We start from the raw sequence: 26,307 nt of genomic DNA, 5'->3' as shown, positions 1-26,307 counted from the left end.
TCACCGCTTGTGAAGCGACTTCCCTGCAGGTGGGGAGCCGGAGGCTCGAACCGGGATCCTTACACCCGTCCTTGAGCTTTGTGCCACCTGCACTTTAACTGCTACGCTACCTCCCGACTCCCTATTTGTTTCTTTTTTAAATATTTGTTTTATTTTATTTTTTATGAGGGAGAGAGAGACCAGAGTAATAATCAGCCCTGGCTTATGGTGGTGCTGGAGACTGAACCTGGGATTGCAGAGCCTAAGGCACGAAAGTCTTTCACATGCTGTGTTCCGAGCCCAGAAAACGTTCTAGACAACTTAAAGCAGTCTTATTTGCAATACATAATTTTTCCCTGAGTTTTATAATAATTGGTTAAACCCAGCCCTCACAGCACTGAAGGAAATTTTTGTTGCTATGGAGAATTTATTTTCCCCTCTCTGTCTCTCTATCACTGTATCTCTCTATCTGAAAAAAAAAAAAGTCAGCATGGAACCATGAGCCCTCGGGTAAAGACACGAAAACAAATTCAGTAACTGTAAGAATAGAGGTTATGATCTGAAAAGTTCCCCTCAAGTACAATTCTTTGTCCTCAGACTAAAGATCATCTTTCTAAGCTTCCAAAGCACTTTGTTTAGACTCTTACAGAATCTGGCTTGGTCTTCCCTCTTCAAAGGTTTAGTATCTATCTTAGTCTTTAGTAAAATTTGTAGCCCCATAGAACAAAGATCACATTCTCCCCCTCCTCTCCCCCCCTTCTTTCTACTCCCTAAAGAGCTGACATGGTATGTCACATATACAGTAGGTGCTCTTCAAAGTGTTAATCAAGTAGTGTTGTTCAAACAGTTGTTTAAAGAACAATGAGGGGACCAGGTTAAGCTACATAATATGAAGTGCATGGACCACAGCAAGATCTGGGTTCGAGCCCCCAGCTCCCAACTTGCAGGGGGGGTTGCTTCACAAATGGTGAGGCAGGTCTGCAGGTGCCTATCTTTCTCTCTCCCTTTATATCTTCCCCTCCTCTCCCAGTTTCTCTCTGTCCTGTTCAATGAAAATGAAAATAAATGGCTGTCAGGTGCAGTGGATTCCTAGGGTAGGGGCTGAGCCCCAGAGATAACCCTGAAGGCAAAACAAAAACAAATCCCAATGATTTAGCTAAAAGGGGGGGAGGGACAAATTTGTTTCCATCACACCATCCACTGTGCATTTATTTATGTGTAACTCACAGCAAACAGTTTCTAAGTTTTTCAAACTCTTTGCAGTTCATTTGTTCAGTTTTGTTTTCTGAAATCACCTCTTCAGTAAACACTCCATTTCTGGAGGACACAGACCATCACTTTGGGGATCCATAGGTAAGAATGACTTTCAGTTTTATTAGCAATGCTGTATTTTGAATAAACAGTCATTGTTCTACAGATTCTCACTCTTGGTACACTCATATGAAGATGAAATTTTGGGACCGGGGGTGCGGGGGTGGATGGTGAGTGGTAGACAGCATAATGGTTATGCAGAGACTCTCATGCTGGAGGCTCCAAAGTCTTGGGTTCAATTCCCTGCTCTACCAGAAGCCAGAGTTAATAAATGGTCTGGTAAAAACAAACAAACAAACAAAAACCCAACTAAATAAATAAATTGTCACCAATTAAGTGCTTCTAAAGGAAGAATACAAAATATCAAGCTTTTATCAAAAGAGTGGTTCCTCTAATTTGTTCGTTATACCAATAGGTAAAAAAATTCAGTATAGAACTTTGATATGCAAGCCACAGTTCATGTATTTAGTTGGTCCAGAACATGATGTTCACAAGATCAAAATTCAGTCTACATATAAGCTAATTCTGCTGCTCCTTGAGTGGAGTCAGCACGCGCTAAGTCCATTGGGTTGTGACTTTACTCAAAGCGCCCAGAGAATAAACAAAAGATTGACTTTGAACCTATTCACCGTGTGGTAATAAAACCCCTCCCCATTTCATCTTCTATTTGTTAATGGTAGTTCTAAATGCATGAAGACCAAGAAAACCCAAGTAAAACTGAGTGATCACCACACTGTTGTTGACAAGACACAGTGCTGGGGCTCTGAGCCTGCGCTACAAATCCACTGCTCCTGGAGGCCATCTTTTTTTTGATAAGACAAGACTGAAATTGAGAAAGGAGGGGGAGGTAGATAGATAGATAGATAGATAGATAGATAGATGATAGATAGATAGACAGACAGGCAGACAGATAAACAGACAGACACCTTCAGACCCTCTCCACTGCCTGTGAAGCCATCCTCCCGCCCCCCATAATGCAGGTGGGGAGCCCGGGGCTCAACTGGGACCCTTGTGCTGAGGGTCCCTTGTGCACTTAACCCAGCATGCTACCTTCTCACTCCCCAAAATATACATTTTTAGCAAGACTCTTAACTAGATTAATATGCAAACAAAAGTTTGAAAAAACACTGCTTGTATCGATCCTATGTTCAAATAAAGCATGCTTTCTTGGTAGGAAGTTCATACTACCTCCCTCCATTTTGCAAAACTACAGCTTTCTTACAAAACATTCTATAAATTGAAACGCTGTAGAGCAAAAAAGTAATCATTCGTTTATATGGAAAAGACATTTTTGAGTGTGGCTACACCCAAAAAATAGCCTACTCAATTATTGTAGTTCTCACTCAGAAGACTGACATGAGACCAATACATAGTAGAAGCTGGAACGCTATGATAAAGGCACAGGGAAGGATTCTGACCAGTTTCAATTTCACTGTTCAGGATGGTCTCGCCCCCAGAAAGGCTGAGCAAATGCGTGAATGATAGTTTAACTCTTTGCTTTTGGTGTAAATTAAATATTTACTCCTTCCTTCCTTCCTTCCTTCTTTCCTTCCTTCCTTCCTTCCTGTATCTCTCTCTCCTCTCCTTAGTATTTTAGTTTGCTTTCTAGGACAGAGATATCAAGACAGTAAGGGGAGATAGAAGGGGGGGGGACACATGTTACAATGTACAAGAACCCAGGTTCAAGCTTTTTTTAAATAATTTTTTATATTTATTTATTTATTTTCCCCTTTTGTTGCCCTTTGTTGTAATTATTAATGTTGCTGTTATTGATGTCATCATTGTTGGATAGGACAGAGAGAAATGGAGAGAGGAGGGGAAGACAGAGAGGGGGAGAGAAAGACAAACACCTGCAGACTTGCTTCATTGCCTGTGAAGCGACTCCCCTGCAGGTGGGGAGCCGGGGGCTTGAACCGGGATCCTTCTGCCGGTCCTTGTGCTTTGCATCACCTGCGCTTAACCTGCTGCACTACCGCCTGACTCCCCATGACCCTAGTTTTATTGATGCTGACTATCCACATTTTTCACAAATTGGATATTCAAAATTAGCTCTCTAGTATTTTTTTGAAAAGGAATGAAGGGGGTCCAGGCGGTGGTGCACCAGGTTAAGTGCACATAGTATGAAGCCCAAGGACCTGCACAAAGATCCGGGTTCAAGGCCCCAGCTCCCCAACTGCAAGGGGGGTCACTTCACAAGCAGTAAAGCAGGTCTGCAGGTGTCTATCTTTCCCCTCCCCTCACAATTTCTCTCTGTCCTATCCAATGAAAAAATGGCTTCCAGGAGCTGTGGATTTCATAGCACAGGCACTGAGCCCCAGCGATAGCCATGGAGGCAAAAAAAAAAAAAAAAAAAAGGGAATGAAGTATGTTAACTATTTCTCCAATAACAACCAAAAGTCTGTGTTACTCATGATACATTTGTGCTTTAAGGAAAAATCAGAATTTGGGAAAACATGTAGCTCTCATGATTTATCTTGACAATTTCCCAATAAACATTTTTCTAATGAAACTTGTGATGACATTAATCATTGTAATTCAGTGTTGTTTCACAAGTCATAGCAACATAAAAATTTCTCATAACTCTGTGAACCAATGTTTTACAAGTAACTAGTGGGTGCTTTTCAAACAATTCACTCAAAGGTCAGACAGTTATAGATTATAATGCAGCTGAACTTAAAAGAGTTTGCTGATGTGATTTCAGAATCCATGTTGCAATTAGTCTAGAAGAAACTACGTATAAGGCTGAGTGGTAGCGCACCTGGTTGAGTGCACATATTACAACGTGCAAGTACCCAGGTTCAAGCCCCTGGTCCCTACCTTCAGGGGGAAAGCTATGCAAATGGTGAAGCATTGCTGCAGATGTCTCTCTCCCTCTCTATACAACCTTCTCTCTTGATTTCTGGTTGTCTCTGTCCAGTAAATAAAGATAATTTAAAAATTAAGTAATTACATACCAATTTTGGATCTACTAATCTGAAAACATCCACAGTTATTTGAAAAGTCTATTAAAATGCCTTCCCCCAACCCCCAAATTACATAACTGTGTAAGGTTAGATTTTTCTCAAACCAACAAAAAATATCGAAACACATAAATGACAGAATCAAATCCAACTGTTTTCTCATCAGCAGACATTATACAGAAATTTGTGAAAAATAAAGGAATGATACTCCCCTCCCTAACATTTTAATTTTGGAAATTATTCTTTCCATTAAAATGTGTTATTTACATTCCTATGTAATATATGCAATGGTCATATTCAATGAATGAACTGTTCTACATTTTTCTCCACTTTAATTTCTAATATTAAGATAAACCAGTTGATGTGAACTGCATACACCAAAGCTCACTCACTGGAGTTTGGCATGAAGGGCCTCTGAGACAACAAAGCCTTCACCCACTGCTGGAGTAGAACCCACGTAAATTATAGCAGTAGCAACTACCTTCAGAAAAGGGAAAGCAGTACAGACAGATTCCTTTGGCCTGCCCCCATGTGGTAACCAAAGACATCTAAATCAGCAGAGTGGGCATAAACCAGGCATTCCAGTATTGTTTCAATTGTACTGGATTTATTTATTTATTTTGCCTTCAGGGTTATCTCTGGGGCTCAGTGCCTGCCCTACAAATCCACTGCTCCTTGTGGTCATTTTTTCTTTCTTTCTTTTTTTTTTTTAATTGGATAAGACAGAGAGAAATCAGGAGGGGATGGGAAGATAGAGAAAGGAAGAGAAAGACACCCGGAGACCTGCTTCACTGCTTGCAAAGCAACTCCCCTGCAAGTGGGGAGCTGGGGCCTCTAACTACGATCCTTGTGCGGGTCCTTGCACTTTGTCCTATGGGTACATAACCCAGTGCGCCACTGCCCAATCCCCTCGTGTTTTATTATATACACCACTATTTCCAGCGTGTGCAGTTCCACTGCTCCTAGCAGTCAATTTCACCCTTATTTAATTTTTTTTTTTTTTTGCCTCCAGAGTTATTGCTGGGGCTCAGTGCCTGCACTATGAATCCACTGCTTTGGAGGCCACCTTTTCCCTTTTATTGCCTGTGTTGTTTATAGTTGTTATTGTTGTTGTTGTTATTGCTGTCATTGTTGGATAGGACAGAGAGAAATCGAGAGAGTGAGGGAAAACAGAGAGGAGGAAAGATAAACACCTGCAGACCTGCTTCATCTCCTGTGAAGCAATCCCCCTTGCAGGTGGAGAGCTGGGGGCTTGAACCAGGATCTTTATACTGGTCCTTGTGCTTTGCGCCATGTGTGCTTAACCTGCTATGCTACTGCCCCCCCCCCTTTAATTTAAATTAGAGCAAAAAGAGGGAGACACACTACAGCACCTGCTGTGCATAGTGCTACCATGGAGTGCTAGGGACTTGAGTCTGTTCCTGGTTCATGGCAAAGTGTATACCAGGGAAGCTATTTCCTGTCTCCCACTTTCAGCTTCTTCCTATGAAAACTTCACCATAAATTCACTGATGATTCGACAAAGTCACCAGTCAAAATAAAATTAAAATGCAATCTATCTAAATAAGATGCAGAGGGAAACAGATGCACTTCTTTTCTGTAGGAGCAGAGTTTGCAGACACAGATTAAGGGGTTTTAAAATAATAGCTAGAAACCAGAGAAGAATGATCTACTAAAGACTGAGATGGGAAAGAGTGATTTTCATGTGGGAACTCTAAGATGTTCAGCTTTCTACTTTTAGTAGAGAGAAAAAAAAAGACTTTAAACTATGTTAAAATATTGGGGGTTTGGTGGTAGCACAGCAGGTTAAGCTCACACAGTATGTAGCACAAAGACCTGCTCAAGGGTCCTGGTTCGAGCCCTCAGCTTGCCACCAAATGGTGAAGCGGTCTGCAGGTGTCTATCTTTCTCTCTCCCTTGCTATCTCCCCTTCCCTCTCTGTTTCTCTCTGTCCTGTCCAATAAAATGGGAAAAAATGGCTGCCAGGAGCAGTGGATTCGTAGTGTCGTCAACGACCCCCAGTAATAACACTGGAGGCCAAGAAGAAGAAGGAGGAGGAAGAGGAGGAGGAGGAGGAGGAGGAGGAGGAGGAGGAGGAGGAAGAGGAGGAGGAGGAGGAGGAGGAGGAGGAGAAGGAACTGTTGTTCTAATTCTGTAGCCAGGAACACAACTGAGATTCTGCACACCTAAGAGTCTCCGAGTGATGCTATTAAAGCAGGCCCAAGTACCATAGATGGAGCAGTTCTCAATGTGGTCCCTGAAACAATGGCATTAGCATCACCTAGGCCTGTGCTAGAGATGCAGATTCTCAGGTCACCAAACAACCCAGACCTACAGAATCAAAAACTCCAGGGTTTTCAGGTGTAGAGATTTGTATTTTCATCACTTCTCTGGGTCACTCTGGTGAATGTTTGGAACCTTTGCACAAGGTTCCACAATCTCCCATCACCTTGTTTTCTAAAGGAATGTGGCAAGTATTTACATTCAAACCATTTGCTTTCCAATGGGCTGTCTGAGATTCTTTTTTTAAATTAAGAATTATCAACATTCTAGTAATTATTTTCAGACACCTTTAACATGTGTGGATGACATTGCAGATACATTGTTTGGATAAATGATTTAGGAGGTACTTCTCAAGGCTGCATTAGTTGGCTCACCTTGCCTTTCGATGATCGGTTCAAACTTTCATGCACTGGGACTGAACTAAGACATATTTCCAGACTCAGCACTCAGGAATGAGCAAACATTTTACTCAGAGTAAAATTTTCCCTTCAGCTCATCCCCATTTAAACACAGGCCTTCTTTAAGCCTATGGGTTGGTTTTTGTTTCTTCAGGGCAGAGGCAGATTCCAAGAAACTTTGGATCTGGCTCCTTGTCTGACAAGAATTAAGAGGATGGGGGTTGCCAGATTCAGGTCACCAGATTCCAGACTTAAAAGTTCTCCCTGGTCTTCCCAGATGCCAGCGGCCATGAGTTCTGACGCAGATATGGCCATTTTTGGAGAAGCAGCTCCCTACCTACGGAAACCTGAAAAGGAGAGAATCGAGGCCCAGAATCGTCCCTTTGACTCTAAGAAGGCTTGCTTTGCAGTGGATGATAAGGAAATGTATGTGAAAGGTATGATCCAGAGCAGGGAGAATGACATGGTCACAGTCAAGACCCTGGATGACCGGGTAAGTGTTGGTTTCAAATGTCTTTATTAAGAGCATCTTCTTTTTTTTTTCTTTGGCAATGTAATACTGGAAATTGCTGGCAGTCCCTTAGGAATCTGAAGATAAAGCAAAATTTACACTTAGCTATCTTGTTATAAGTGGCAGGGGGAAAGTGTCATAGCACATCTGTTGGTGACTTTCTCTACCTCTAAGGACTTGGGTTTTTGTAATGTTTGTTTTACAGGAAGGGGAAGAATGAGGGAGGGTGTGAAGCAGTTGGCATACTAATGAGACTGATGCTGGGTGGTTTAAATTTTTTTCTTTCTCCTGAGTAATGAAGGACAGAATTAACTGTTTGCTTGAGTGAGTGAGAAAGGAGGGAAAAACAGAGGGGAAAAATTAGGTGATAGTCTCAGAATATTGTTCATCCATGGACTATACTGTGAGTTCAAATGTTTTAACTCTCAGAGCACAGGTACAAAGAATTATGGAAGCCTTGGAAATATGAAAGGGTAACTAGGAAAGTGTTACAGTGATAGAATTCTGGTCCTGGGTTCAATTCTCATAATCAATATACTAGAATGATTCTCTGGTACTCTTTCTCACTGTGCTTATGTGTATTGTGAGAGAAATGTATTTTTAAAAAGAGAGAACATGGGGGGCAGATAATGAGAAAGGTAACACTTAGGAAGAACTTTGAGGGTTTCTAGACATAAGTCCAATGATGGTATGACAAACAAAGAAACCTACACAAGCAGAGAACCTGAGCTGGAGATGCACAGGATACATCTAAGTAACTCTTTTCAAACTTCCAGCTTTTTTTCATTGTCACAGTTATAGGAAAAGAGATAAACACAGCCCACCATGCTGAATTCTTCAAGGACTAAAGAGCTCGCTAGCCCTACACACCCAGAACCCACTCCTAATACACAGTACAGCACATTGACTCTGGGTGGGGCAGGGTAGGGTGGGAGGGTGAAGACATGAGACCAGAACTGAGCAAGCAGTTTGACCAGAATTAGACTAGTCAAAGATAGTTATTTGTGGGGGAGTCGGGCAGTAGCGCAGTGGTGCAAAGCGCAAGGACCAGCTTAAGGATCCCAGTTCAAGGCCCTGGCTCCCCACCTGCAGGAAGGGGAGTCGCTTCACAAGCTGTGAAGCAGGTGTGTCTTTCTCTCCTCCTCTCCATCTTTCCCTTCTCTCTCCGTTTCTCTCTGTCCTATCCAACAACAATGGCATCAATAATAACTGCAACAATAAAACAAGGGCAACAAAAGGAAATAAATAAATACATATTTTAAAAGATAGTTATTTGTGAATATTTTCCTATTTCTACCACTCCAGTTAGATGGGGGATGTCCATTGATTCTCCCCACCATGATGTGTGTCGGGGTTCTCCCCGATAGGTAGTCACGAGGAGGGGAGATCTGGACCAGCCGGACCTCCCTTTCTGGGGCTGAGCGGGAGGGAGAGTGTCGATGACTTGAGACAAGACACCACACCAAGTCGGGAGTACTGTCAAGGCAGTGACTCGCTTTACTGAGAAAAAGACCATTTTTTATAGGCAGGGGGTAGAGGCAGGGATGGAAAGGTAGGGTGAGATGACGTTAGAGGTGGTGTGAGGTGGCGTCACCATCAGTGGGGGACTATGCTCTTTACGCATCATCAGCTGGAGGGCAGAGGTGAATTTAGGTACGGCCTACAGGAAATGCTGTGTCACTCTGAGGAAGTTAGTGACCATCAGCGACACTCGAGCCAGGCTTACGGAATGCCTGCTGGGCCTAGATCGGGGCCAAGCAGACCCCAACAATGTGTTTTTAATCTCTTTTTAAAAAATATTTTATTTATTTATTGCTGGATAGAGAGGGAGAAATTGAGAGGGGAGGGGAAAACAGAGAGGGAAAGAGACAGAGAGACACCTGCAGCCCTAATTCACCCGTTGGAAAGCTTTTATCCTACAGGTGGGGACCAGGAGCTTGAACCTGGATCCTTGCATACTGTAATGTGTGCTAAGCAGGGGTGCCACCACCCGCCCCCTGTCCCCTGATGTCCTCCTGATGTGTTTTTCCTCTCCATACTCAGACACTCACTCTGAATAGTGACCAGGTGTTCCCTATGAACCCTCCCAAATTTGACAAGATCGAGGACATGGCCATGATGACCCATCTACATGAGCCCGCTGTGCTGTACAACCTCAAAGAGCGTTACGCAGCCTGGATGATCTACGTGAGTCTCTTTCAATATCTTTTTAGTTCCTTTAGTTCTCTGACTAAATACAAGATGCACCTGTTACACCTTATGATTTTTCTCAGACCTACTCAGGCCTCTTCTGCGTCACCGTCAACCCCTACAAGTGGCTGCCAGTGTATAACCCTGAGGTGGTGGGTGCCTACAGAGGCAAAAAGCGCCAGGAGGCCCCACCCCACATCTTCTCCATCTCTGACAATGCCTATCAGTTCATGCTGACCGGTAAGTCATTTCCTCACCCCATATGTTAGTGACTTATTCAAGCCCTTGACATGCACTGGTTCTTTTTTAAGATTTTTAAAAAATATATTCATTTATTTATTCCCCCTTTTTATTGTTGCTATTGATGTCACTGTTGTTGCATAGGACAGAGAGAAATAAAGAGAGGAGGGGAAGACTGAGAGGGGGAGAGAAAGATAGACACCTGAAGACCTGCTTCATTGCTTGTAAATGCGACACCCCTGCAGGTGGGGAGGCAGGAGCTTGAACCTGGATCCTTACCACGGTCCTTGTGCTTTGCGACATGTGTGCTAATCCACTGTGCTACCGCTTACTCCCCAGACTTGTACTTAGTTAAATGAGACCTTCACCAACTCTGTCAGAAATCAAAGTGGCCTTGGAGTTTCACATGGTATCCTGATAGAAAGCAGGATTGTAATCTCTTCCATTGCCACTCATGGTTCATAGGTCAGTGCTCATGTATGCTGTCACACCAAGCACATGTTTATTTGAGGGGAGGTAAAGTATTACAAGTTATACAACCCCCAATCCAAAGAACCCCCCTAACATGAGCATGCTTGAAGTAGACACTGTATAGTAGCCATTAAGGAGTGCATTGTTGAAATAGGAAGATAATGTTCCTTCACTTATTTCCTTTCACAAACTCAGCCTCCACTTTACTCCCTAAATTTACAGAATGGCAGGGGAGCAGATGATGACTCACCTGGTTAAGTGAACATATAAGCATGCACAAAAACCTGGGTTCAAGCCCCTGCCCCCACCTTCAGGGGGAACACTTCATGAATGGTGAAGCAGGTCTGCAGGTGTTTATCTTTCTCTCTCCCTATCTCTTCGCCCTCCCCTCTTAATTTCTCTCTGTCCTATCAAAGAAAAATATAAAGAAAAAAAAAGGGGGGGGAATGGCTGAAGGGAGGGTGGATTCGTAGTGCAGGTACCGAGGCAAATAAAAATAGTAGAAGCAGGCATCTGAGACCTGAAGACACTCAGAGGTCATCTTATATAATACAATACAATGCTGCTTAAACTTCTTTCTCTTCTATTCACCTCACATTCATAGTCTTAACCATCTCTACATATGTCATATTTTCCTTTAAGTTGACTACATTTACATAAATTTTTAAAAGAAAAGTTAGGAACCAGGGAGTTGGCTAGAGTTCAGGATTTGCATGTGTGAGACCCCAGGGTCAATCCCTACTAGCATTGAAGATGCTGAAGCAGTGCTCTGACTGTTTCTACTTCCCTCATAAAATAAGACAAATAACAGAAATGTTATTATTTCCATCTGTATTCATTTCTTAGGGCTGTCACTATGGAGACCCACAAACTGGGTGACTTAAATTACAGAAATTTACTGCTTCATGTTTCTGGAGGTCAGGAGTCCAAAATTGGTTTCTCTTAAGGAACAGGAACAACAATCTATTTTGTGTCTTCCTTTTATCGTCTGGTAATTTATTGACTGTTGTTAACGTTTCGGGGGCTCCAGCAGGCCGGGCTAGCTTCGCGGTGGTGAACAGAGACAGAGACTCGGGGATACACAGCTGGGCTGAGAAGCTGCAGTTTAATCTTTATTCACGAACGGGCAAATCACCACACCATGTGCTTCTCCATGTTTTTCCTTCTGCCACTGCTGCTGGGACTCTGGGCGTCCTTAGCATACAGGGCAGGGGGAAAAGAGGGGTACAAAACTAGCAAGGACCAAACCATTTCTCCCAGAGGTCGGGGGGAAGGGTGCCAAACCAACACGAAGAATGCCAACAATTGACAATCTCTGGAACTTCTTGACTTATAGAAGCATCAATCTCATCTCTATTTTTTAGAAAAATGTATTTTTATCTTTCATAGTGATTTAATAATGATAAACAAGATTGTAAGATAACAGGGCTACAATTCCACACAGTTCTCACAACCAGAGTCCTGTGTCCCCTCCCCTCCGGAAACATCCCTATTCTTTATCCCTCTGGGAGTGTGGACCAAAATTTTTATGGGGTCATTGCTTCTCCACTGCACATGGGTGTTGGCCCAGCTCTACTTTGGCCTTCCTTATGTGCATCTATTTTCAAATGTCCCATTTTTAGGACACCAGTGATGTCAGATTAGAAGCCATCTAATCTAGTATACCCCCATCTTCATTAATTCCATCTGCAATGCCTCATTCCAAAATCTAATATATTCCAAGATACAAGAATTAAGACTAACATATAAATTTTGTGGGAGGGCATAACAACCCATGAGGCTGCTGCAAATGAAAAACAAAAGGCTATCATTTTAAACAAGAAGGTAAATGGAAGAGAAAACTTCAGTGACAACTCCTCAGTGTCCAAAACTTCCATTTGTAAACAGTTTTCCAACTGATTCTGAGTCTGAGACTTCCTCTACTGGTTTAAATAAGGGGGCTGGGGGGGTGGTGACTGAACACACATGTTACAATGCACAAGGACTCAGGTATGAGCACCCATTCCTCACCTGCAGGGGGAAAACTTTGCGAGTGGCAAAGCATGGCTGCAGGTGTCTCTCTGTCTCTCTGTCTCTGTCTCCCCTACCCCTCTCAATTTCTGTCTCTATCCAATAAATAAAGATAATAGAAACTTAAAAAAAGGTGAGGGGTGAAGAGATGATAAAACACTAATGAAATGTTCATGATGTATAGATGTGAGTAGATTTTCATACTATGGGATAACTGTTTACTTTTCAACATGCTTGTAACACATATTCCTCTTTTGGGAAATCTGAACTGTCTCCCAAGAAGTTGAGGCATGGCAAGATCACCACACTACAAGTTTGCATCAAAGTCAGAACCAGAGCTCATATATATATATATATATATATATATATATATATATGTATATATATATTAATTTTTACTTATAAAATGGAAATATTAACAAGACCATAAGATAAGAGGGGTACATTTCCAAACATTGGCCACCACCTGAATTCCATATCCCATCCCCTCCCTTGATAGCTTCTTATTCTTTATCCCTCTGGTAGTATGGACCCAGGGGGTCATTATGGGATGCAGAAGGTGGAAGGTCTGGCTTCTGTAATTGCTTCTCCTCTGAACATGGGCATTGACAGGTCAATCCATACTCCCAGCCTGTCTCTCTCTTTCCCTAGTGGGGAAGGGCACTGGGATAGTGAGGCTCTCCAGGACACATTGGTGGGGTCTGCCCAGGGAAGTCCGGTTGTTATCATGGTAGCATCTGGAACCTGGTGGCTGAAAAAGAGAATTAACATATAAAGCCAAACAAACTGCTGACTAATCATGAACCTAAAGGCAAGAATATTACAGATGAGGATTTGGGGGTCTCCATTTTGGAAAAAGCTCGTAGGTCTATTTTAATTTTATTCTAAGAGGCCCATGATTTTTCTAGTTTTTGCCTGAGCCAACATGCAGATGGACCCAAGTCATTGTCTGGGGAGATGGTGTCACAGTTGGAAAAACTAGAAGGTTGGATCAGGGAAGAGAGTAGCTCCCAAATATGGGGAAAGTATATGATTATTGTTAACTGTAAACCCATCTATCCGATTTGGGGCCCATGTTCAGGACAGGAGCCTATGTAACCTCTGCATTGCTGTGGGTCTGAGCTTCTATTCTGTAGTCATGGCTAGGAACATTCCAGGACCCATCTTCCTCAGGTGATATGTAAAGTATGTTATTCAACCTCCCTTCGGAGAATGGAATAGTCCCTACCATTGTTGATCCACATTGTGGGCAAGGTCCTACATGGAGGACCCACAAAGGGGTCCTTTATGTTGTTACTGATGGAGCAGAGCTCATATATTCTAATGGAGTCCAATGTTGCCTGATTTCATCTCCTATTTAGTTCTTTTTTGCTTTCCTTTATATTTCTAGATCGAGACAACCAGTCTATCCTCATCACGTAAGTAACCACGTTTTCACAAGACGACTTGGATGCCAGGCCCACCCCCTTCAATTCCCTTTCTCTCACTTACTTTTAAATGGCAGTGGAGAATCCGGGGCTGGGAAGACAGTAAACACCAAGCGTGTCATCCAGTATTTTGCCACGATCGCAGTAACTGGGGACAAGAAGAAGGAACAGCCACCAAGCAAAATGCAGGTGAGGAGCTCTCTGCACCCAGAGGCTGACTGGCATAAATCATAATTTAGTGGGTGTCAGGTTTGTAGGCAGGACTCTGTGCTCAGCAGAAATGAACTTCCTTGAGGTCTTGCCCCAGGGGTTCTTTTGGAACAAAACAGGAAGTGGTTATTCCACCAAGTGGGTTCTGCTTCTGGGGGTTCAAGTTCTATCATCAGTAACAGCTGAGTAGCTTTGAGCAATTCCACATCCTCTTCTGGGGTAGCAATGATACAGGCCAGAGGTTTCAAACTAAAACACACATCAAATACTAGAAGTGTTTGTCAGCAGCCAATTAATCGTTGGTTCCTGGACTCAGAATTTCTGATTGAAATTCCTTTCTCACATTTTTAATCCTGATGATTGTCATTTTTAACATGCACCTACTGGTTCATGCTACTGGTTCAGGGTCCATACGATAAGGAAAACTGAATTAAATGATCATTTGTTTCTAAACCAGTCTGATTCAGAGACTATGCAGTCATGGGAATAAGGTGAAAACTTTCTGTAAGTAGAATTCTGAGTAAAAATTATTCTTGTGAAATGTTTGTACTAGTTTAAAAAAAATTATGTATTTCCAGTGAATGAACTAAGGGTCTCCTATAACTGATCTATTGCTAAATCAGTAGGGCCCCATTTTTCTATTATGTAGTTTCCTTAGAAAGGAAAAGACACTTAAGCTCTTGTCTACCTCCATGGGTTTCTGTCTTTTTCTGTCATTTGTGCTCTTATGTTTTGCTGGGAGTCCAATCAAGTCTTATGTTTGGAAGGCAGGTGCTCTAGTCACTAAGTCATCTCCCTGGCTCCTTCAAAAATATTTTTTTAAACTTTTAAAAACTTTTTATTTATTATTAATTTCTCTTTTGTTGCCCTTGTTGTCTTTTTATTATTGTTGTAGCCATTGATGTCATCATGGTTAGATAGGACAGAGAGAAATAGAGAGAGGAGAGGAAGACAGAGAGGGGGAGAGAAAGACAGACACCTGCAGACCTGCTTCACTGCCTGTAAAGCGACTCCCCTGCAGGTAGGGAGCCGGGGGCTTGAACCGGGATCCTTACTCTGGTCCTTGCACTTTGCGCCACCTGCGCTTAACCCGTTGTGCTACTGCCCGACTCCCTCAAAAATATTTTTTAAAAGTACTATTTATGGGGGCTGGGTGGTGGCATACCTGGTTAGTACTAAAGCACAAGGACCCATGCAAGGATCTGGGTTCAAGCCCCCAACTCCCCACCTGCAGGAGAGACACTTCACAAGCAGCGAAGCAGGTCTACAGGTGTCTGTCTCTACCCCTTCTATTTCCCCCATCTGCTCTCTATTTCTCTCTGTCCTATCCAATAAAATGGAAAAAAAAAAAAAAAAAGGCCACCATGAGCAGTGGATTCATATTGTGGGCACCGAGCTCCTGCCGTAACTGTGGGGAAAAAAAAAAAAAAAAAGATACTATTTATATTGTGTAATCTCTTGGTTTACTCAATTATTCTCATTCTATTTCTACTTTTGAATCCAAATGCCTATGGTTTGTCATAGTAAATAGAGTAACCAAAGAATGTATTCCAAAAATTCATGGCTTATGACAAGACATTACCAGAGAAGAAACGCTTTAGGATATCCAAGTGAGGTAGGGAGTTGGGTGGTGGCGCAGCGTGTTAAGCACACATGGTGCAAAGCACAAGAACCTGTATAAGGATCTGGGTTCAAGCCCCCGGCTCCCCACCCACAGGGGAGTCACTTCACAAATGGTGAAAGCAGGTCTACATGTGTCTATCTTTCTCTCCCCATCTCTGTCTTTCCCTCCTTTCTCCATTTCTCTCTGTCCTATCCAACAACAATGACATCAATAACCACAACAATGTTAAACAACAAGGGCAACAAAAGGGAAAATAAAAAAAAAAAAGGATATCCAAGTGAGATAGAGAATACTTCAGGCTGGAAACTATCATAACTAAAAGCCACTTTCTTTTTTTAATTTGTTTAGCTTTTTTTAATAAGCAGTTTTGATGCTTTCTTTAAAAAGACTTATCGACTCATTTGAGAGAAAGAAAGCCAGAGAGAGAGAGAGAGAGACCAGGGCACATCTCAGTTCTAGTTATATTGGAATTGAGCCTGTAGCCTCTGAGGCCTCCTCAGGTGGGATGAGGATAGGTTTGTGGGTATCTCCACACTTACAAACTGGCCACCATTGGGCTGGCTTACATCTCTTCCTGGACCCTGCCCAGAGCACCTATACTTTTCAGTCACTAAGAGGCTGTTTCAGAAAACATTCCTAAATCTTTTTCCCTCACGTTTATTATCAGGGAACCCTGGAAGATCAGATCATCCAGGCCAACCCGCTGCTGGAGGCCTTTGGAAACGCCAAGACTGTGAGGAATGACAACTCCTCAAGATTTGTAAGAGCCAGTCCAATATTCAACTAAACAAACAAACAAACAAACACCCCTCACATCTCAAATGTGAAAAGATTACGACATAAACTAGAATATATCTGACTTTTTTCCTCCAAGTGATTGCAGGCAGGCCAGTCTACTCAACTAGGCTATTCCAAACTTCTGGTTTGTTCCAAAGACAGGGAGGTTTACTTGTCTCCCTCCTTTTCCTCTTCCTCTTCCTCCTCCTCCTTCTCTTAATTAAGAAGCAACTACTTTTATCACAATGAAGAAAATCAAGACGTATAGGGGAACGACTCTGGGTTGTAAGTGTAACTTACAACATACACACAGAGCCAAAAAAAAAAAAAACACCTTTTTTTGTTGTTGTTCTGAACAGCTCAGAAAGAGAACATTTTGACTTCAGAAACAGGTTATGTGATCTGATGAGTTAAAAAAAAAATTTGTCTTTGCATTTCCATATGCTCTCAAGTCTGGCAAGCTGTACATTTATTTCTCACTGAAATAAATATTTAGTTTTTAAATTTTATTAGTGATTTAATAATGATCAACAAGATTTAAGGAAAGAATTGCCTCCCCAGTGTGTCCTGAATCACAATAGCTAGAATTTTGCAAATAGAGAGAAATTCCTTATGTTAAAATTGGTTTCTCTAAGTTTTTTTTTTTTTAAGTCATTCATTAGGAGGTAAATGCAGGAAGTGTCACTGAACCCTGAACCCTGAACCCTGACCTTTCATTCTTTACTTTGGTCTTCTGCATGGACATTTGCACATCTCCTTTCCCAGTTGCTAAATGACTAAACTCCGAGTAGGGAATGTGGCAGCATCCTGTACAGCAGATATACACAACATATATTTGGACCAAGTTATTGCATTAATCAGCCACCAGTTTAAAGCAGAAGACAGTTCCCTCAGGGACTTCCTACTCTCACTCTGACAGATGTAGTTCAGAGACTTTTCCTCTTGGTGCCAACTCAATAGTCACAACCAGTCTGCTTATTCTGTCCACATTCCACTTGGAGAAATTAAGCACATTGTTGAATGATTGACTCTGCAGGTGAGCAGCTAGGCATCACTTTTGCTGTCAGATCAGCTCATGGTATGGTACAAATTCCTGAAGCAGATAATGGAAGGAGAGCACATTTGCAGACATCCCAACAACCTCATTTATATTCCTCCAAAAAAGGGAAGGACCCCAAGCCCTGAGTAGTGGGGGGGGGGGGGGTTGGGGACCAGGGAGGCTGAGTGATGTGGGATCAGGGTTTGCTTGTAGTTCTCAGTAAGGCAAGAAAGGAGGCAAGAAGTCTCAGAAGTAATATGCAGAGGTTTAAAAAAAACAAAACCAGGAAATAGTTTAAATCAAGTTTGCCATTCAAGCATTACAGATAATTTGACATTATAAATTTAAGAAGTAGGATAGGGAAGGATATGGAATTATACCCCTTTTTGACATGTAATTTTGTAAATCAGTATTAAATCACTAATAAAATTTTTTAACAAGAAAGAAAAAAAGGTAAATCCCAGAGAGACAATCCAGGAATGAGATGGTTCAAAGCGGAGAACTGGCCGGCCAGGTGTTTAGAAAGAACCAGTCTTGTCTGCCTCAGCTTGGAAACAAAATGGCAGGTTTTTTTTTTTTTTTTTTTCTCATGCATCTGGTATCACTTCCTTGCTGCCCCTACACTTCTCACTCATCACCTTCCAGGGGCCAGCCACAGTGCCATAACATTTTTTAATCTGCTGTTGAACAGGGGAAGTTCATTCGGATTCATTTTGGAGCCACTGGAAAGCTTGCGTCAGCTGACATTGAGACCTGTAAGTGCACTCTATCTGACACCTCAGAATCTGGCCTCAGAAGCATCTCCCAGGAATCTGAAATCACATTATATGGGTTTTTTTTTTTTAATTTCTTTATTGAGGGATTCATGGTTTACAGTTGACAGTAAAATACAATAGTTTGTACATGCATAACATTTCTTAGTTTTCCACATAACAATTCAACCCCCTCCAGGTCCTCCTCTGCCATCATGTTCCAGAACCTCTCCCCACCTAACCCAGAGTCTTATTTTGGTGCAATACACCAACTCCAGTCCAAGTTCTGCTTAGTGTTTTCCCTTCTGATCTTGTTTTTCAACTTTCTGTCTGTGAATGAGATCATCCCATACTCATCCTTTTGTGTCTAACATCTCACTTAACATGATTTCTTTAAGCTCCATTCAAGATGGGGTGAAGAAGGTGAATTCACCATTTTTAATAGCTGAGTAGTATTCCATTGTGTCTATAGACCACAATTTACTCAGAAACTCATGTGTTGTTGGGATATTTGGGTTGCTTCCAGGTTTGTGCTATTAAAAATTGTGCTGCTATGAACATAGGTATACACAAATACTTGTTGGATAGGTGTGTTTGTTTCCTTAGGATATATCCCCAGGAGAGGAATTGCAGGGTCATAAGGTGGGTCCACTTCTAGCCTTCTGAGAGTTCTCCAGACTGCTCTCCACAGGGGTTGAACCAGTTGACATTCCCACCAGCAGTGCAGGAGGGTTCCTTTGTCCCCACAACCTCTCCAGCAATTGTTGCTGCTACTTTTTCTGATGTATGACATTCTCATAGGAGTGAAGTGGTATCTCATTATTATCTTTATTCACATTATATTTTTTGTTACCTTAGATCTCTTGGAAAAATCCAGAGTGACATTTCAATTATCCAGTGAGAGAAGCTATCATATTTTTTACCAAGTCATGTCAAACAAGAAGCCAGAACTCATTGGTAAGTAACTGGGATAGCATTCCCATCTTTCAAATCAGTCATAATGGAAAGGAAACTTCAAAGTAAGTTGTACATGTGATGTTAACGGATCATTATGCTTCACAGACCTGCTTCTGATTTCAACCAACCCCTTTGACTTCCCGTTTGTGAGCCAAGGAGAGGTCACTGTGGCCAGCATTGATGACAGTGAAGAGCTACTGGCGACTGATGTAAGCATTTTGTTGGCTTGGTTAAGCAGAGAATTATTGAGTTCCTTTGCTTGGGGGGAATCCAGGGATGTTGGGTGATTAGACTACAGAGCTAAGACAATGAGTGTAGACTGGAAGGGCCCTACTCAGCTTCACTGCTGAAGATGGTGAGAAGGAAGGTTTCCAAAGTAGGCCTCCAGTTCCACTCACTAGCACTTTAAACAGGTTTTTGTATATATGTGGTTTTAAAAAGGTTTTGCTGGCAATTAATCCAATTACAAAAACATTTCATTTAAAAACATTTTAGAAGATGGCAGAAAAATATAGAGCAAGATAAAATAATTCCACTCTGTAGCAGTCACTCCATATCTCTTTAACTACCACCTTGGGCTCATGGCAGACACCAATTTCTAATACCCCTGCTAGGCCTCTGGCCTTGAACTTTTGAGGAATAGCTGCAGGATTTATAGTGGTAACAAAAAAATAACATCAAAGTGTAGTATTAAGCACATTACATAGGCTAGGAACTGAGATAAGTGACTTTGTTTGAATTATTTAATTTATAACTCATAAAAACTCTTGGGGTGGGATAGGCACCACTGTGGTTCCAAATTTATGAGTGCGAAAGCTGAGTCTTGGAAAATACAGATATAATTTGCTTGAAAATACTGTTTATAAATGACACAGAGATTGTTTGAACCCAGGTATGCCCAACTTCAGAACTTGGCTTGTCCTATCTGTCTGTCTATCTATCTATCTATCTATCTATCTATCTATCTATCTATCTATCTGATCATCCAATCATCCATATATCTAATCATCTATCATCTATCTATCTATCCACCAGAAAACTCATCTCTGACTATTTCTGGTGCCAGGTATCAAACCCAGTACACATGCAAGTCCTGTATTATCTCCCCCAGTCCAGGACTTGGATTTTTTTTTAATTTTTTTTCTTTATTGGGGGATTAATGGTTTATAGTTGACAGTAAAAGTTTAGTTTGTACATGCACACCATTTCCCATTTTTCCACATATCTACTCAATCCCCACTAGGTCCTCCTCTGCCATCATGTTTCAGGACCTGAGCCCCCACCCCCATCTTTTACTTTGGTGCAATACACCAACTCCAGTCCAAGTTATGCTTAATGTTTTCCCTTATGTTCTTGTGGGTTTTGTTTTGTTTTTTACCAAAGCACTGATCAGCTCTAGCTTATGGTGGTGCAGGGGATTGAACCTGGGACTTTGAAGCCTCAAGCATGAGAGTCTCTTTGCATAACCATTATGCTGTCTATCCCTGCCCCTGTCTTGTTTTTCAGCATCTGTCTATGAGTGGGATCATCCTATATTCATTTTCCCCTTTTTTATTAATTAATTATTTATTATTGGATAGACACAGAGAGAATTGAGAGGGGAGGGGAAAATAAAGAGGAATACTTATAGTGGAATTCCTAGGCTAAAATTCCAAAGTCTCAAGTTGTTGATACTATTTCTCAACTGCCACCCAAGAGTCTTCCTTCTCCTGGTATTCACAGTGGTGTCCAATGACTTCACCCAGAAACCAGAACGCACATCTCTGTTTAGTGAGAAAAGACAGTAGTCAACCCTTATTAAGGGGGAGGAAGTACATTATCTACATGACCCCCACAGTCTCCACTACCCAAACAGAAAAGTCAAAGAAATGGTTTTTAACCCCAAAATTTGCATATCCCACCTACTATCTACTTAGAAAATGCTGCTTCAGGTTGGGAGGGGGGTTGTTAGCATAATGGTCTGGAAACTTTACATCAGGCTCAACCTGATGCTGTTGACTGGCTATGGAAGAAGGACAAACACTAGAAGAAGAAGCATAATGGTTATGCAAAGAGACTCTCAAGCCTGAGGCTCCAAAGTAAAGTGTCAGGTTCAATCACTCACACCACCATAAACCAGAGTTAAGTAGTGCCCTTAAAAAGAAGAAGAAGAAAGAAAGAAAGAGAGAGAGAGAGAAAGAAACAAAGGAAGAAAGAAAGAAAGAAAGAAAGAAAGAAAGAAAGAAAGAAAGAAAGAAAGAAAGAAAGGGTAAGATGTTTTCTGGTAAAACTCAAAAAGAAACAAAACTGCCTCTGGGTCACTGAATCCTATGGTTCTGTCTGCCCCTTTTAAATTGTCAGAATGCTATCGATATCCTGGGCTTCAGTGCAGAGGAGAAAGTTGGGATCTACAAGCTCACAGGGGCTGTGATGCACTATGGAAACATGAAGTTCAAGCAGAAGCAGCGTGAGGAGCAGGCAGAGCCTGATGGCACTGAAGGTATAACCCTTGTTAAAGGGGGCTGAGATTTGACTCCCCACTGTACTGTCTGAGTTGGGATAAATAGTATGACTTGGTGTTTATCTCAAGAGTTGTTCTTCAACAATTGGACAAACTATGGTTGACTTGTCTTGTCCAAAACTCACTGAGTATGTGTTGAGAAAAGTTTCTCCCTTTTTAAGAAGACTTACGTGCTTGAATCCTTGAAAAGCCAACAGCGCCATCTCTGTAAGTGAGTAATCACACTCTATCTCACTATATTTCACCTTCTGAGTTTGCTTGTTATTTTAAGGGAGACATTTGGGAAAGGTTATGATTGAGTGAACTTTTCTACCTTTCTGTGCATATCATTATTAGTATCCACAATGCTGTCCCAACCACAGATCCCAAACAAAGCCTTTGGTACAGTGGCCCATCACTTCTCTTTCATCTTGCATCTGTTGAACTTGATGTTGAATCAAGCAATCCTCCATCCATGACACCCTCTTAAGTATACCCACCATTTCTCTCTGCTTCATCCATGAAAGTCCTGGAATTAGAGCAGAGGGCAGTGGCAGGGACTGAACTATGGCGGCTCCCACCTACTGTATGCCTCTATCCCCTTTTTGAAGACCTCATACTTCTTGCACTGCACCCTGCAAGTATCCTGAGAAGACTGACTCATTTCTAATGATTCTACCTGTTGATAACATTCCCCACACTGCATGGAGCACTCTGTTTTGAGCTCCAGAAGATAAAAGGGAATGATAACTGCAAATTAAAATCCAGGAAAGTATGCATGTCTTTACCACTATCCATAAAGGCTCACCTGATGAGGTAAGGTTTGCCCAAGATAATCATTTGTTCATTTATTTTTTTCAAAACAACTGAAAATATCTCTTCCTCAGATGACTCATAGCCAACTTATTATTAGTAATTTCATTTTGCGAGTGACACCTCATCATGCAGGTTCAACCCACACACAGGCAGAAGGGGTTGGTTATACAGGGAACATCAGGAGACACATATCTTGGGAACCATCTTGGAATTCTGCATCACCTTGGGAGCATATGAAGTAATGGGAGATGAGCTCCAAGTGTCAGATCGGAAAGCGTTTCTGATTAGTGTCATTAGGGAAGACTCCCTGAAGGTGTGGGAGCACTGATCTGAACTTCAGAGGATGTGCAGTTTTCTGAAAGATGGGGGAAGGCAGTCTTAGGAAAATAATTCGAGCAAAGAAGGAATGAGGGAGGACTGAGGAGCAGAGAGTGATTCTTGTTAACTACAGTAAAGCATCTGCATAGTGGACTTGTAAAATAAGGGAATAGCAAAGTTATTATCATGACATTATTTGGAAAGACGCTGAGTACCAGAATATTTATTTATTTATTTATTTATTTATTACCACCAGGGTTATCACTGGGCCTTGGTGTTTCCACAATGAATCTACCACTCCTAGTGGCCATTTTTGCCTCCCCCTTCCTCCTTTTTAAAAAAAAATATTTATTTTTATTTATTTATTATTGGATAGAGACAGAGAAATTGAGAGGGGCGAGATAGAGAGGGAAAGAGACAGAGAGACACCTACAGTTCTACTTCACCACTTGTGAAGCTTTCGCCTTGCGGGTGGGGACTGGGGGCTTGAACCTGGGACCCTAAATATTGTAATGTGTGCAGTTAACCAGGTGTGCCACTGCAGGGGCTTGAACCTGGGACCCCGTACATTGTAATGTGTGCACTTAACCAGGTGCGCCACTGTCTGCCCCCCCCTCCCTTTTTCTTACTTGATTTTGGACAGAAAAAACTTGAGAGGAAAGGGGTAGATAGAGAGAAAGAGAGAGATATCTGTAGACCTGTGTCACTGCTCATAAAATCCACCCCTCCCCCCATGCAGGTGGAGACCAGGGGCTTGAACTCTGGTCCTTGTGCATGTTAATATGTGCACTCAACTGGGTTGCCACCCACCCCAGGATATTTATAATTTCTATCATAGGCATAGGAAGCCACTTATACTCTAGTATCATGGGAGTATTTGGGATAACTTGGAATGGATCTGTCAGTAGTCACAATGATCAAAAGTATAAGACCTTGTCATGGTGGAGCCCCAGTCCCTAGCCCAGCCTTGGTCATATGTGGGATTGTGGAAAGACGCCATTGGGGACTGAATTTCTCTGACAAATATACCAAACCAAGTTATCACGTACTGAATCGTCTTCACATACACACCTGTGAAGCATATACATCAAGCATGCTTCGCAGCAGTCAATAATGAGGATACTAGCATGTCCTCCAGTCAGTGCTTAACTACATGGAGCCGTTCAATCCATAAAGAAGCAAATTCTGAACCCAGACAGTGTGACTCTCATGCCCAGGCTTTCTGCCCCCTCCCCTCTACTATCCTTTCATTCTTGGAAAAGACAAAGTGTGAGCCAAAGTAAAGCTCACCCTTGACCATGTACTGAGTTTGAGCGTGTATTAGCCAGACTCTAGCCAGCAAATGCAATGGACATTCTCACCCAAGGAGGAGCCATTTCCCACTTTCTCCATGATCACAATGCAGGTGGCCAGATCCATTCAAAGTCAAATAAACTCCCAATGAGCTGCAAGAAATTGCCTGTACTGAACAGCTTTAGGCCATCTCCAAAGACTTGAAGGACAGGTCAAGACTCTGTACACAATCTCTCACAGCCGGTCAGACAGTATCTTACATCTTAGGTGCTGAGCAGAGTTGTAGGTAATGTAGCTGAGCATCTTTGGAGCAAGCATTTTGCCAGCAACACTTTCCCCAGAAAGTGACATGCTGTACAGATGCGGAAAGGCCTACACTGTCCCAGAGTGAAGGTCGGCAGTGAGCATGTCACTAAAGGTCAAAATATCCAGCAAGCAATGGAAATGCTCTCAATCTGGTTGACTCGTGGCTATAAGGAAGTTTTGCCACAAAAGAGAAAAGAACTAACTAACTAAATAAATAAATGAGAGGTATTCAAAAGGACATCACAAGACAGGAAAAAATACAAAATATTTTGGTACAAATGTACTGCAAAAATCACAAAGTCCTAGAATATGTTTCAAAAGACATGCAGATTCATGGTAACACTGCACAGAGAGCCGATTTTTCTTTGTTAAGGGTTGTAACATTTGAAACAAGGCTTACTTTTAATATTTATTTAAACCAGAACACTGCTCAGCTTTGGCTTATGGTGGTACTGGGGATTGAACCTAGTTGCTCACAACCTCAGGCATGAAAGTCACTTGCATAACCACTATACTATTTCCCCAGCCCGAAGTTTAATTTTTTTATTATTATGGGAGCGACCAGTGCACTCACTATTCAGCTCTGGCAAACATCAGTGCTAGGGACTGGACCTGAGGTCTCTGAGGTCCCAAGTATATAAGTCCTGTGCTCTGACACTAAGATATCTCCCCAGTCCTGAGCTGGTTTTCTTTGATGAATTGTATGTAATCATTTTCCTTCCAGGTCTTTCACTCATTCATAGTATTATATATTTTTATATGACCGGGTGATCAAACTTCGTGGAAATGTGAAATCAAAGTGTAAAACCAGGTATCATACTGCCATACTAGATAGTGATTGCACAGGTTTTCAGAGAGTTGGTTTCTCATTCTGTCAATGAGGAAATAAAACCAAATTGTCAAATCAGGTCATTGTTTACTCTTTTGCTACAAGAAAACTTTTTATTCCATTAGTTACGCGGTGAGAATGTTTGTGGTTTTTTACAGTACAACTATCAAAGATGACTTAGCACATACTGAATGTCTAAATGATGACTCTTTTACTTAAATACCTTTGTGTTGCATTATCAGGCTCCAACTTCAGTAGGTAACTCTGTTTTAAAATTAAGCTTCATTATCAATAGGTCAGATATTCACTGGTTATCAAGATTGCATTGTATCTGGAAGGCAAATTAAGAGTTTCTGAATATCTGGTGCACTGGACTATGGGACTGAGGTTTCTTTTCTTTTCAATTTTATTTAAGAAAGGATTAATTAACATAACCATAAGGTAGGAGGGGTATAACTCCACACAATTCCCACCACCCAATCTCCATAACCCACCCCCTCCCCTGATAGTTTTCCCATTCTCTATCCCCCTGGGAGCATGGACCCAGGGTCATTGACTGAGGTTTCATTAGCAAATACAGCCTTGGTGAATAGTGGAGAACATAGTGTTCCAGGAGGTGGTGCAGTGGATAAAGCACTGGATTCTCAACCATGAGGTCCTGAGTTCAATCCCAGGGAGCACATATACCAGAGTGATGTCTGGTTCTTTCTCTCTCTGCCTGTCTTTCTCATGAATAAATAAATAAATTATTTTTAAAAATAGTGGAGAACATAAAACATCCAAAGGGATCTGGGAGAATACTGTTGAGAACTCCAGAGCCTGAGCAGGTACCGTGGTAGCTGCTGATTTTGTATGATACTGTTTCTCCTCCTTCAGTGGCTGACAAAGCTGGATATCTGATGGGCCTGAATTCTGCAGAAATGCTGAAAGGCCTGTGCTGTCCCAGAGTGAAGGTTGGGAATGAGTATGTCACTAAAGGCCAAAATGTCCAGCAGGTAATGCAAATACTCTGAATCTAGTTGATCAATGTATTTTGCTATGTTGACTATTTTTTGAAGCTTTTTTCAGTTGCAAGTATCAGAAATACATATGGTTTCAGCATGAAAGGAGAATTCATTTTAGACCTC

General features: G+C 41.8%; 1 protein-coding gene and 1 long non-coding RNA gene across 2 annotated transcripts in view; one reads left to right on the top strand and one right to left on the bottom strand.

Moving 5' to 3' along the window:
• Positions 1–7,206: 7,206 nt before the first annotated feature.
• Positions 7,207–26,307, top strand: part of LOC103113957 (myosin-13) — a 59,008-nt gene continuing 39,907 nt past the window's right edge. The window contains exons 1-11 of the mRNA XM_060204430.1: positions 7,207–7,424; positions 9,486–9,629; positions 9,716–9,872; positions 13,744–13,771; positions 13,858–13,969; positions 16,282–16,374; positions 18,122–18,185; positions 19,041–19,139; positions 19,245–19,348; positions 21,480–21,618; positions 26,057–26,175. Of these exons, the coding sequence (XP_060060413.1) occupies positions 7,209–7,424; positions 9,486–9,629; positions 9,716–9,872; positions 13,744–13,771; positions 13,858–13,969; positions 16,282–16,374; positions 18,122–18,185; positions 19,041–19,139; positions 19,245–19,348; positions 21,480–21,618; positions 26,057–26,175 (1,275 nt within the window). The 5' untranslated portion in view covers positions 7,207–7,208. The remainder of the gene's footprint in view (positions 7,425–9,485; positions 9,630–9,715; positions 9,873–13,743; positions 13,772–13,857; positions 13,970–16,281; positions 16,375–18,121; positions 18,186–19,040; positions 19,140–19,244; positions 19,349–21,479; positions 21,619–26,056; positions 26,176–26,307) is intronic.
• On the bottom strand, positions 12,735–14,042 carry LOC132542065 (uncharacterized). The gene is made up of 2 exons (XR_009553211.1): positions 13,845–14,042; positions 12,735–13,104 (listed from the first exon to the last, which is right to left on the bottom strand). It is a non-coding gene; the product is annotated as an uncharacterized LOC132542065 (long non-coding RNA).

Source organism: Erinaceus europaeus, chromosome 12 (genome assembly GCF_950295315.1).
Source record: "Erinaceus europaeus chromosome 12, mEriEur2.1, whole genome shotgun sequence".
Lineage (NCBI taxonomy): Eukaryota > Metazoa > Chordata > Mammalia > Eulipotyphla > Erinaceidae > Erinaceus > Erinaceus europaeus.
Note: the sequence above shows the minus strand (reverse complement) of the source record. Positions and strands in the feature narration are given on the sequence as shown.